General features: G+C 51.7%; 1 protein-coding gene across 4 annotated transcripts in view; it reads right to left on the bottom strand.

Moving 5' to 3' along the window:
• MOV10L1 (Mov10 like RNA helicase 1) overlaps positions 1-12,206 on the bottom strand; it is a 51,780-nt gene that overhangs the window by 19,113 nt on the left and 20,461 nt on the right. For all 4 annotated transcript variants that reach the window (XM_073214074.1, XM_073214076.1, XM_073214073.1 and 1 more), the window contains exons 11-13: positions 7,887-8,064; positions 6,761-6,831; positions 3,059-3,150 (exon numbers count right to left, since the gene is read on the bottom strand). In XM_073214074.1, coding sequence (XP_073070175.1) covers positions 3,059-3,150; positions 6,761-6,831; positions 7,887-8,064 — 341 coding nt within the window. The remainder of the gene's footprint in view (positions 1-3,058; positions 3,151-6,760; positions 6,832-7,886; positions 8,065-12,206) is intronic.

Raw genomic sequence — 12,206 nt, 5'->3', positions numbered from 1 at the left:
GATCAATAAATTCCTGTGTTAAGTTTGTCTTACAGAACATCCAGGGGACTATGGACAGTGACACAATGCTTCTCACTGGAGACAAGACATCGTGAGACCACAAGTCAAGCCTACGTCCCCCCACCCCGGCCCTTTGCCCCATTGAAAGCCTTAAGACAGAATCCTAAGCCGTTCAGAGCACTTCTTCTCTGAGGCTGCCCGCAATCCCCTTTGAGTGTGTACTTTGCATCAAATAAAGACCTCTTGCTGCTCAACCTTGTGGGTCTTGTCTCCATGTTCTTCCAAGCCTGTGAGGAGGTTAATATGATACCCCTTTCCCAGTGGTGTCTGCTACTTTGCTACTTCATTCCATTTTCTAGACTTAAGTACTAATCTTCACTCCCTCTGTTTCACTTAAGACAAGTAGGGAGGAGCTGCCGAGGTCTCTGACTTGGGCTTTCAAGTTCCTGGGTGACCCATGTGGAACTGCAGCTGTACGATCATACTCTTAGCAGCCTGCCTAAAAGTCTCCTTTCTTTGCCTCTGGGGAGTTCGCAGAACATAATTTCACTCCATCCAGGGCTCTGTGGCTTCCCCAATTCCTGGGGTCGTGGGGGCTCAGTCCCCAGGCCGTGCAGATTCAGACACTGGGCGCCAGGTGACTCTGGCTTCAGGAGATACCCAGGGATCTGCCCTGTGCTGGGCAGGAGTTCAGTGAGCCTCTGTCTCCTCCCTGTTACGCCTGCACGACTGCTGCCATTTGCCTTAACGAATCCCTTTACCTACACTTGTTCAACCTGTCTGTGAATTCTTCCTCCATCAGAGGCAAGAAGCCTCCCCAGTCCAGGCTGAGGTCTCACGCAGGCACGGGGGGGGGCCGCCCTAGATGCAGCTGCCCGGAAACCCTAGAGTGCCTACTTGTCAGCCGTGACTGAAGCGCTGCATTGGGACAGTGTGTGTGGTGGTGGTGGGGGGTGCGGAGGAAGCATCTGGGGGTGACGGACATGCTCGCTCTCTCTGCCGTGGAGCTGGTCTCTCTGGGGTTCAAACGGTCGAGGCTGCCAAGCTGCTCCTCGGGAGGCAGAGCTGGTCTGGCCCTCAGTCTCAGCCTGGCTTCCTAAAGGGACCCCAGCGTGGGAAGCGGGCGGCCAGCATGGAGACGCAGCTGGGCTGGGCCCAGAGGGCCCTGCTTCTTGGCTCTGTCTCACCTGCTGCACTGTGGTTTCTTCCATCTTCCTACTGTTCAAAACAGGTGGGAATACATGTTTTTTTTTTAAAATGTGAGATCTCCTGATTTTGAGCCTAATGCAAACTATTAAAACACTTCCACGGGACAAGCAAAAGCCCTGTGAAGCAAAGCGGCCAGTGGGCCCTTTGTTGATGCCCCCAACCTGACATCCCCCCACCTCGGCACCCACCTCTGATCACTGACTCAGACATCCCCACCCTCCATCTAACTTCTGCCTTTCCAGTACTCCACAGGTCAAGAACTGCCTCACCTGCCCTGTGTTCCAAGCCACACTGGCCCCCCCGGCCACTCCCTGCCCCCTCCTCTCCTGGGCCCAGCCCCACACCTCACACTCCACCATCTACACTGGATGGTTCCCTCTTCTCCTCCCCCGACCGGGTATCCACACGCTCCCCCTTCCCTCTGAACATCCCTGACTCATGTTCTAGGGTGGGAGCAGGTCATCAGGCATTTCCAGGTACAAATCGGCACAGATCGCTCATGCGGCCACTGTGGAGGGTGTGCGCCCTGCCTCAGCCTGGGATCCCCCCTCCCCAGGTACTGAACTCATCCTGCGTGTCTCATGCCTGCTGGTTTCTCTCATTTTTAAACAGCAAACAGGGCAAGTCCCTCCCTGGACCCCATGTACCTCTTTGACTATCACTCTTTCTCTGTTCTGCCTTCTGTTTTCCTGAGCAAACCACATCAAAAAGGAGCCAAGTGCATCTACCTCCCCATTCCCATAGTCGACGCGCCCTCAAGGCCTTCCAGTCTCTGACAGCCCGAACATGGGAGGTTTCTTAAGCAAGACGTGGAAAGCAGTAACGTTAAAAAAGCAACCTGGCAGATCTTAGAATTGAACATCTTCTGTTACTCCATCTATACTCTAAAGAATATGAGAAGACACGTGAACCTAGAGAAGTCTCCTGTGATATAAACGCCTGAGCACAGCCGCGCACAAAGGACACAGAAAGGGCTCTACAAATAGTAAGAGTTGGATCATTCAATGAAAGACATGAGCAACATTTCACAGAGGCAGACATTCTATGGCCAGCACCCACAGACAGCCTCAGGAGTAGTCCAGAGACACCCCCCAAGATCACGGTGAGGAGTCCCACTCACCAGGCTTGCACAGACTTACAAGTTCAAGAAAGCCAGGTTTGGGAGGAAATGATCATCGGGCTGCCACACACGCTGACAGCGGGGATCACTGACACCCGTGTCTAAAGCTGAAATATGAACATCGCCGAACTACGACCCCACTCCTACTACCAAGAAACCGTGGGGCGTGTGTGTGCGGAGGCAGGAGGGTATTCAAGCAGAGCCTTCCCAGCAGCAGGCAGCCAGCCAAACAGGAGAACAGATGCCCAGGGCTCACACAGGCCGGGGCAGCAGTGAAGATGAGTGACCAGCGCCAGGTGACACGATGGATCTCAGCATCGACTCCTAGACCTACTGACCACACGCTCAAAATGACAGAAACGAAATACACTTCCTGTGTGTATCTTTAAGTAGTCATACAAACTACTCTTTTAAAATACAAGGGAGAGAGAAACACAAAATCCCAGTTATTGGTGGGGAGCTTGGTAGAGGAAGGGGAGGGGATGGCTGGGTGGCAGGGTCACCATACTTGTGACACAATAAATGATGGTGGCCATGTGTCACGAGCCAAGGACTCGATGTGAAAGCGTCTGGTGATGAAGTGCCCCCCAGGAGGCATGTGCAAAGGGGGCAGTGCCCGCTCACAGCCTGTGCGCACACACTGCACCGGAGCCCGTCCCTCGCCACCACGGAGGGGCTGGGGGCCCAGAGAATGGGGACACCCCTCTGGAGGGGCCGTTAGAGTGATACCTGTTGTATGTGAACTCCACATCCATAGGCTCAAAGTTGTAAGTTTGTTCAAATTCTGGATTAAGTTTAAGGGTCACATCTTCTTCATGAATCTAAAAAAGAAACAATTTTCAAACTTTATCCAGAGTTTCTTGGGATAATCTATCCACACATAGTGACACATCATGAAAGTTCCCTTCTCAGTTTGGTGCCTTGGGCCCACGTAGCAAAGACAAACAGGATTCGGTCACTGTGCAGTGAGAGAACAGAGGGGCCTGGTCTGCCTACCTGCCCACCACTGCCCACCGGGCTGCTCCCTGGAGAGCTGAACTCTCGAGGGCTCTGGGCAGAACGTGTGACACAGGCCACCACCTCCCAAGGCAGCCAGCCAATGATCACAAAAGCAGCACTGCGACCATGCCACAACAGTGCCCCACTCCGGCTGCCCAGGGAGCTGGCGTCCAGGAACCCTGCCTACAACGAACGATGCCTGGCAGTGGGCAGGAAAGGAAATTTGAGGAAGCAGGGGACAAAAGCGGGAAGGAAGTCCCCAAGCTGAACAGGAGTGCAAACCAAGTGAGGTGGTGGGCTCCTCAAGGCCCAGGCACCCACAGGGTGGGCGGGTGGCATGTGCCTGGAACAGACTCCCTGGGCCTGCATGTGGCACGGGGTCTTCCTGCTGAGCTGTGCTGGCAGCAACCCTGCTCCCCCTCTGCAGAGGCTGCCATCGGCCCTCAAAGGAGAGAGAGAGCAGCCCGGGTCCCCAGAGACCAGGCCACATGGAAAGGACTCCAATGGCAAGGATCAGCAAGCACAAGGGATCAGTCCCCAGGGGGAAGGGTCAGCACTGAGAGCTGCCAAAGGGGGCCAGGGCAGCACATCCTGACACTGTCCTTACAGAAACTTGAAAAACCATGTACAAAGTTTAAAAAACAGGAAAGACAAAAATAAGCAAGTATGATAGAAAAACCAAAATGGCAGCTTTCACAAATCAAACAGCATTTAGAACCAAGAACTACGCTAATGGAGACAGACTGAACAGGAAGGGAGTGACTGGCCCTGCACGGAGGTGGCTGTGGTGGCTGCGAGAGCACCGGCCAGGCCCAGTCTCAGGAGCTGTCTGCCCCCAAGCTTCCAGGACCTCCCTGCCCAGGAGTGCACAGCCAGCCTGGAGCAGAGCAGCCACCCTCGGGTCCCCACCCCCACACCAGGGCACGTACACTGGGCACAGCCATGGAGGACGGCAGGCTGACAGCCACCGGATGGCCACTCCTTCTGGACATGCATCCTCGGCAACCACATCACCCATGCCGCCATGGCACCCCACATCCCTGCACTGGCCCAGAAACTACATTCTAGAGAATCGAGGAGAGCCATGGGCTGGGCCTCAGGGCTCACTGCTTTAAGTGACTTCTGTCTCTCCAGCAGCTGATGCTAGGGAAGGCCTGCTGGAGGAGCAGCAGGGTGGCTGAACACCCTGAGGCCAGGGTGCTGCCCACGACCCCCACCCCAGACGGCTGTGGCTGCAGGAGCCGGGCAGCCTCATCCCCACCGCTTGGGAGGTTTTGGTCCCTGCAGCTTCCTAGAGGGACACAGCTGGCCCATCCTTTGGAAGGTAAGATGGTCACTCAGCCATTTGGGCTCCCGGTGCCTCTTGGCTGGCAGCAGATGTGGGTTAGAGCTGGGGATGCTGATGGAACCTCCAACACAGGCCAAGTGCCACCACAACCCTGGGAGGCGAGCAGGCTTCCACAGTGAATTCCTGGGCACATTTCCAGCCGTCTCCACAGGCCTTTCTCTGTCCTTCTGGCCTTTCATGGCTGCACACTGCAGGCGGCGCTGCTTCCCTCCTCTCTGGGTGTTGGGCGCCCTGAGGCCTGTCACCGTCTGGCCTGGTCCACAGTCAGGGGCTATCAATGCGGCCCTGTGGAGTGCCTGGAGCAGGTGTGCAGCCAGCGAGATGCGGAGACCATGGGCAGTGTGCTGAGGGCAGGTCTGGGGCTGTCTACCTTGGGTGGGTGAGTGCGTCTTCTGCAGAGCTGGGCAAGTACAGGACGTGGCCAGGGGCACGCCCCTTCCAGGTGACAGCACAGGAGAGGGGTGTGTGCCAGTTTGCCTGCAGAAAAGATGGCTGTGCTCCCAGAACCTGACCTCCCTCTGAGCTGGGGATGGCGGGGCCTGTCAGGTGCTCTGGACATGCGGTCAGCATCTTGCCTGCAGTTATAGGGACGCCCACCCTTGATTTTGAGAGTAGGGGCAGCGTCAGCCTCTACACTGGAGTACCTCCTCTGACTAGGTGGAAGCAATGTTCTCGTGAGAGCAGGTCTGTAGCACATTCTGCTGTGGTCAGCCTGACACAGTTTCCAAGCATGGCTTATTAGCCTTAGTGGCAATCATGAGCTGCCCGCTAGTCTCAAAAACCCCTCTTCTGCTTCCATCAGCCCTTCAGGCTCATGGGATATAGCTATCCTGGCCAGCATCCCTGTGGCAGCTGGCACACACGTCAGCTACGCATGCTGACCTCTCATTCACTCTTGTCCTTCACACCGTGTGAAATGACATTCCATGCCCTTTTTGGTTTCCAAAATTATCTTTTAAAGCTATTTCAGATGTCATCTCCCCCTTCTCAAGTAGATGACAAATCTCTCCAGCATACGGTCATGTAGGTCCCCATGCTCCTTGGGAGCTTCCCAGGTATAGTCTGAAGCTGGCCCAGTACGCAGAGGGCAGCTGGGACTGAAGAAGGAGGCGGCCACTCCAGGTTGGGATGTGGCAGGTTTAATAAGCAAGGGGCTCATACACGAGGCTTCCTCGGGCACCCGCCCCGTCCGCTCAATCTTGCAAGTTCATACAGAGGCCTTAATGGGGTTCAGTCCCGTGTGTGTCCAGGTGTCTCAGCACCAGTCACCATCTCGAGCTGTGACCCTGGGGCGCCTCTGTGGAAGGCAGGCAGGAGCCCTGTTCCGAGGACGGGCAGGGCATGGAGCCTCCGAGTGCCCGGCCCGGCTCACGGGTTAACGGATGGTCACAGCTTTTTGAGGACCCACTGGTGTTGGGTGTCCCTCTGTGTCCAGTGCCCTGGGTGCTGACACCTGCCCTCCCTCCTGAGGGCGAAGCACAGCCTCCACGTGTGATGTAAGTGCTAGGCTACACTGGGACAAGAGCTCGGGAACTCCAGCCAGCTTCCATTTTCTAGGAAAGGACACATGCTACCAATTGAGCTGAAATGTGGGGGCTGGTATTTAGGGGAATGCAGTGCTGGTCAACAGGTCAGAGGTTCACCTTTCCTTTGGATCCGTGCCAGGCCCTCTGGTCTCACAGCTGTGTTCCCTGTGCAGAGTCAGGGCTTCAGCTGGCCCTCCTCTGCTTTCTGTGTCAGGTAGTGGGTGCCCCCTGAGGTGCCCACACAGGTCCTGATGGGTCAGTGCAGCATGAATACCAGGGAAGACGGGACCGCTATCTGGGCGCCCAGGGAGCTGCAGACTCCAGACAGGCTTCCTCCTGGGTTTTCCCTCCGGGACGCACTCAGAGTGCCCCAAGGCAGACATCGCGACGCATGCGTGATAGATGCTTTACATGGTCAAAAATTACAGTATTTCCTTAGAGGCCAAGTTCTCTATTCATCCCATTTAAATGTCCACATTACCCTCAACTTTTCCAAAATGCCATCAACACCCCAAGAAGCAACCCCCTGCCCCACCCTGTGGGAAGGGCCAGCCTCACCTCAGTCACGTGGCTGATGTATTCAATGACATGTCCATTGTACTCCTGAGTTTTCAAAATCAGTTTGTCACCTGGCAAAAAAATACATTATTACATCTAAAACCAGAAAAATCACAAAATGCTGCTGCTGTACAGTGAAATCAAACACTCTGAAGAGGAAGTAAACAGAAACATTACTGGGAAAGGGGACCCTCCTCCACTGCTGGTGGGAATGTAAACTAGTTCAACCATTGTGGAAGGCAACATGGAGGTTCTTCAAAAAACAACAAAAAGAAATACAATTTGACCCAGGAATTCCACTCCTAGCAATTTACCCAAAGAAAACAACTTCTCAGTCAAAAAGACATATGCACCCCTATGTTTATCGCTGCACTATTTACAATAGCCAAGATATGGAAGCAACCTAAGTGTCCATCAGTAGATGAATGGATAAAGAAGATGTGGTACATATACACAATGGAGTATCATTCAGCCATATGAAGAAAATAAATCCTACCATTTGCAACAATGTGGATGGAGCTATAGGGTATTATGCTCAGTGAAATAAGCCAGGCAGAGAAAGACAAGTAGCAAACGATTTCACTCATCTGTGGATTATGACAACAAAGCAAAACTGAAGAAACAAAACAGCAGCAGACTCAGAGACTCCAAGAAGGGGCTAGTGGTTACCCAAGGGGAGGGGTGTGGGAGGGCAGGAGAAGGGGATTGTGGGGTATCATGATTGATGCACACAGCTCAGAGAAGACAAATAAGGGACTGTGTGGCATCTTACTACACTGATGGACAGTGACTGCAATGGGGTATGGGGGGGGACTTGATAACAAGGGTGAATGTAATAACCACATTGTTTTTCTTATGAAACCTTCATAAGACTGTATATCAATGATACCTTAATAAAAAACAAAACAAAACATTACTGAGATCAATTGCTTTCAAACAACGTCAGTGTGACAGAGGCGCCGTGTGTGTTCACTTTGCTGACTTGAGTCTTAAGTGACATCCCAGCCCAAAGCACAGAAAACCAAGGGACATGGTTGTACTGCTGCCAGTTAAAAATATCCTTTTCCCTGCATATGGTTCAACACCTGCTGCTCCATTTAGCAGAATACAGTGCTAACAAACCCACCTGTGTACAGAGAAGGCCGGCTCTCAGCCAGTCCTGGGACCTCCAGGACGAGTAAATCCCCACTTCTTTTCAAGGTGACCCCACTCATATTATACTCCTTCAGTTCTATTTCTGCATGAATCTCCTCCAGCCAGAGCAAAGTTGAAAACTTCTCCTTGTAATTAGACATGTTCAAAAGCTGAAAAAAACCCAGGAAGTTGGTGAGAGCAGAGGATGCACCACACATGCCCACATCCAGGAAATAAGCAGCTCTGGAGCTACTGAGTCCAAGCTGCTGAAACTCAACAGGCAATGAGAGCATCTTTCCAACACTGACCGTACCCTGAGACTGGAGAAACCATCTAGGTGAGCCCTACAATTGCCCCAGCACAGGGAGAGAGCCCAGAGGAGGCATGCGGCCTCTGGGTCGAGGAGATAGAGCTGGGGGTCCGAGGAAGCCGACAGGACGGAGTGCCAGGAAGAGAGCAGCACGGACAGAGGTCTGGAGAGCTTCCAAGTCCGCGGCTCGCATTCCTGGCTCCAGGGCTGGGCTGCCTCGTGTGCCGTCGGGCATTCAGCAACACACCTGGCCTCCACCCACTGGAAGCTCCTGATGAGAGAACCTTATCAACAGAAGAAGACCCAGAGATGACATGTGTGATAATTAAGTGACAAAGACATGAAAGAAGTTGTTTTAAGTGTCTTATGCGTATTGAGCAGAGACCCAGAGGATATAAAAAAGACCCAAACTGAACTTGTAGAGATAGTTACTACAATGTCTGACATAAAAATACACTGGTGGGATTACAAACTGTACAAGAAAAATGCGATGAACTTGAAGACACAGCAAGAGAAACTACTCAAAATGTAACAGAGGGAAAAAGACTGAAGCAAAAAGAACAGGGCATCAGTGAGCTGGGCAGTGGCCTTGGGTGGCCCACGGGCAGGAGGAGGATTTGAGTGCAGAATGCCCACTCACGTCTAAATTTCAGAAAAACTATAAGCCCACATATCAAAGAATCTCCAAGAACTCCCAGCCGAGAAATATGAGAACTCTACCCAGGCACTTTGTAAATTACATTTCACAAGACTGGTAATAAAGAGAAAATCTTAAAAGTGGCTAGAAAAAAAATAACACATTTCAAGCAAAAGAACAAAGGTGAGAAGGAAAAGCAGACATCTCGCAGGAACATTGCACCTGTAAAGGTTCAGCTTGGGATGCGAGACCCGGGGAAGAGATCTTCTGAACATGAAGGTGCAATGAAGACTTTTCCAGATACACAAAGGCCAAAAGAACCAAGCCCGTGCAGACGAGCCCGCAGGAGACGTCCACGCCCTGCAGCGGGAGGAGGAGGACTCTGTGGAGGCCGGCACCCACACGCGGGTGCACAGAGCACCAAGAATGGCGCTATGCTGTGGCGCAAGAGACTCACTTTTTAAAATGCCTTTAAAAGATAATCACGGAGAACCAAGATGGTGGCGTGAGTAGAGCAGCAGAAATCTCCTCCCAAAACCATATACATTTTTGAAAATATAACAAATACAACACTATTCCTAAAAGAGAGACCAGAAGACACAGGACAACAGCCAGGCTACATCCACACCAGCGAGAACCCAGCGCCTGGCGAAGGGGGTGAGATACAAGCTGCGGCCCGGCGGGACCCCAGCGCCCCTCCCCCCGGCTCCCGGCAGGAGGAGAGGAGTCGGAGGGGGAGGGGCAGGGAGCCCAGGACTGCTGAGCACCCAGCCCCAGACACCCGCACCGGGAGCACAGACACACAGTGCGTGGGGTGCTGCAAACTAGGGAAACAGGGCAGTAAGACCTGTGAGCGGGTCCCGCAGCCGGCGCCCTGGGGACAAAGAAAAGCGAGAGCTTTTTGGAAGTCTTAAAGGGACAGGGACCCCACAGCTGGACGGAAGCGCCCTGGGACACTTAGCCCAGCAGCTGGGAATCACGGGGAACTCCGGGCACCCAAACCACTGCAGCGCAGCTTGGAAGCCCACACCGCGATAAACAGCCTCCCGCCTGTTCCCCCTCCGACGTGGCTCCGCCATCTTGGAGCAGCAGCCTGAGGCCAGCCATGCCCACAGCGACTGCAGAGCTAAATAAACTCCATAGCAGCCGGGCAAGATCAGAAGCCCCATCTGCGTGCAGCTGCCCAGCACAAGCCGCTAGAGGCCGCTGCTCTCCCAGGAGAGGAAGGCCACAAACTGGCAAGAAGGGACTTTCTCTTACCCAACACACGCGCCAGCTCCCCACAAATATATCTATCGCCATGAAAAGGCAGAAGAAATCGATACAGACCAAGATCACAGAGGCAAACCCTGAGAAGGAGATAGACCTAACCAGTCTTCCTGAAAAAGAATTAAAAAATAAAGCTCATAACCATGCTGATGGAGCTGCAGAGAAATATGCAAGAGCTAAGGGATGAAGTCCGGAAGGAGATCACAGAAATGAAACAATCTCTGGAAGGATTTATAAACAGAATGGATGAGATGCAAGAGGTCATTGATGGAATAGAAACCAGAGACCAGGAACGCACAGAAGCTGACGCAGAGAGAGATAAAAGGATCTCCAGGAATGAAACAATATTAAGAGAACTGTGTGACCAATCCAAAAGGAACAATATCTGCATTATAGAGGTACCAGAAGAAGAAGAGAGAGAAAAAGGGATAGAAAGTGTATTTGAAGAAATAATTGCTGAAAACTTCCCCAAACTGGGGGAGGAAATAATCGATCAGACCATGGAAGTGTACAGAACTCCCAACAGAAGGGACCCAAGGAGGCCAACACCAAGACACATAATAATTAAAATGGCAAAGATCAAGGACAAGGACAGAGTTTTCAAGGCAGCTAGAGAGAAAAAGGTCACCTACAAAGGAAAACCCATCAGGCTATCATCAGACTTCTCAACAGAAACCCTACAGGCCAGAAGAGAATGGCATGATATATTTAATGCAATGAAACAGAAGGGCCTCGAACCAAGGATACTGTATCCAGCACGACTATCATTTAAATATGAAGGAGGGATTAAACAATTTCCAGACAGGCAAAAGTTGAGGGACTTTGCCTCCCACAAACCACCTCTACAGGGTATTTTAGAGGGACTGCTCTAGATGGGAGCACTCCTAAGACTAAACAGATGTCACCAGAGAAAATAAAATCACAGCAAAGAAAGCTGACCAACCAAATACTAACTAAAGGCAAAAAATAAAATCAACTACCCACAAAAGCAGTTAAAGGAAGCACAAAAGAGCACAGAATAAAAGAACCAACATATAAAGAACGGAGGAGGAGGAATAAGAAGGGAGAAAAATTAAAAATGACCAGACAGTGTTTAAAATAGCTCAATAAGTGAGTTAAGTTAGACAGTAAGATACTAAAGAAGCTAACCTTGAACCTTTGGCAACCACGAATCTAAAGCCTGCAATGGCAATAAGTACATATCTTTCAATAATCACCCTAAATGTAAATGGACTGAATGCACCAATCAAAATACACAGAGTAATAGAATGGATAAAAAAGCAAGACCCATCTATATGCTGCTTACAAGAGACTCATCTCAAACCCAGAGACTATAGGAACAAAGAAAGACTGAAGGAGCAAAACAGCAGCAGACTCACAGAACCCAAGAATGGACTAAAAGTTACCAAAGGGAAAGGGACTGGGGAGGATGGGTGGGAAGGGAGGGACAAGGGCGGGTAAGAAGAAAGGGGGCCTTACGATCAGCGTGTATAATGTAGGGAGGGCTGCGCAACACAGAGAAGACAAGTAGTGAGTCTACAGCATCTCACTACGCTGATGGACAGTGACTGTGAGGGGGTTTGTGGGTGGGATTTGGTGAAGGGGGGACCCTAGTAAACATAATGCTCTTCATGTAATTGTAGATTAATGACAACAAAATAAATGAATTAATTAAATAAGAAAAAGACAATCACACTAAGTAAAAATGGTGAAATGCATCATGGAGTTCGAAGCACATGCAGAAGTCAGATTCACAACATGAGCAAAAAGTCCGAGACAAGAGAAGCAGAGGCTCCCCGGGAGGCCCCGGCTCTCCACAGGAAGTGGTGCAGGACCCCCGTGGCCGTGATGAGCTGAAGGGCGGCTCTAAACCTGTGCCATCCAAACAGCCACTATGCGTGCACGGCTGTTTACAAGGAAACTGACTATAATTAAAGAGGATGAAAGATTCTGTTCCCTTGGTCAACTGGACACATTTCAAATGCTCAACAGCAGCCCCCACATCTCAGGGTGGGTCCAGAAATTCCTATCAGCAGGGGGTTCTACTGCCTAGCACCGTGACAGACCCTGAAGCGGCTGCACACACTACGAAAGAG

This window comes from Manis javanica, chromosome 10, assembly GCF_040802235.1.
Source record: "Manis javanica isolate MJ-LG chromosome 10, MJ_LKY, whole genome shotgun sequence".
NCBI classification, from domain to species: domain Eukaryota; kingdom Metazoa; phylum Chordata; class Mammalia; order Pholidota; family Manidae; genus Manis; species Manis javanica.
This window is presented reverse-complemented; position numbering and strand designations above follow the sequence as displayed.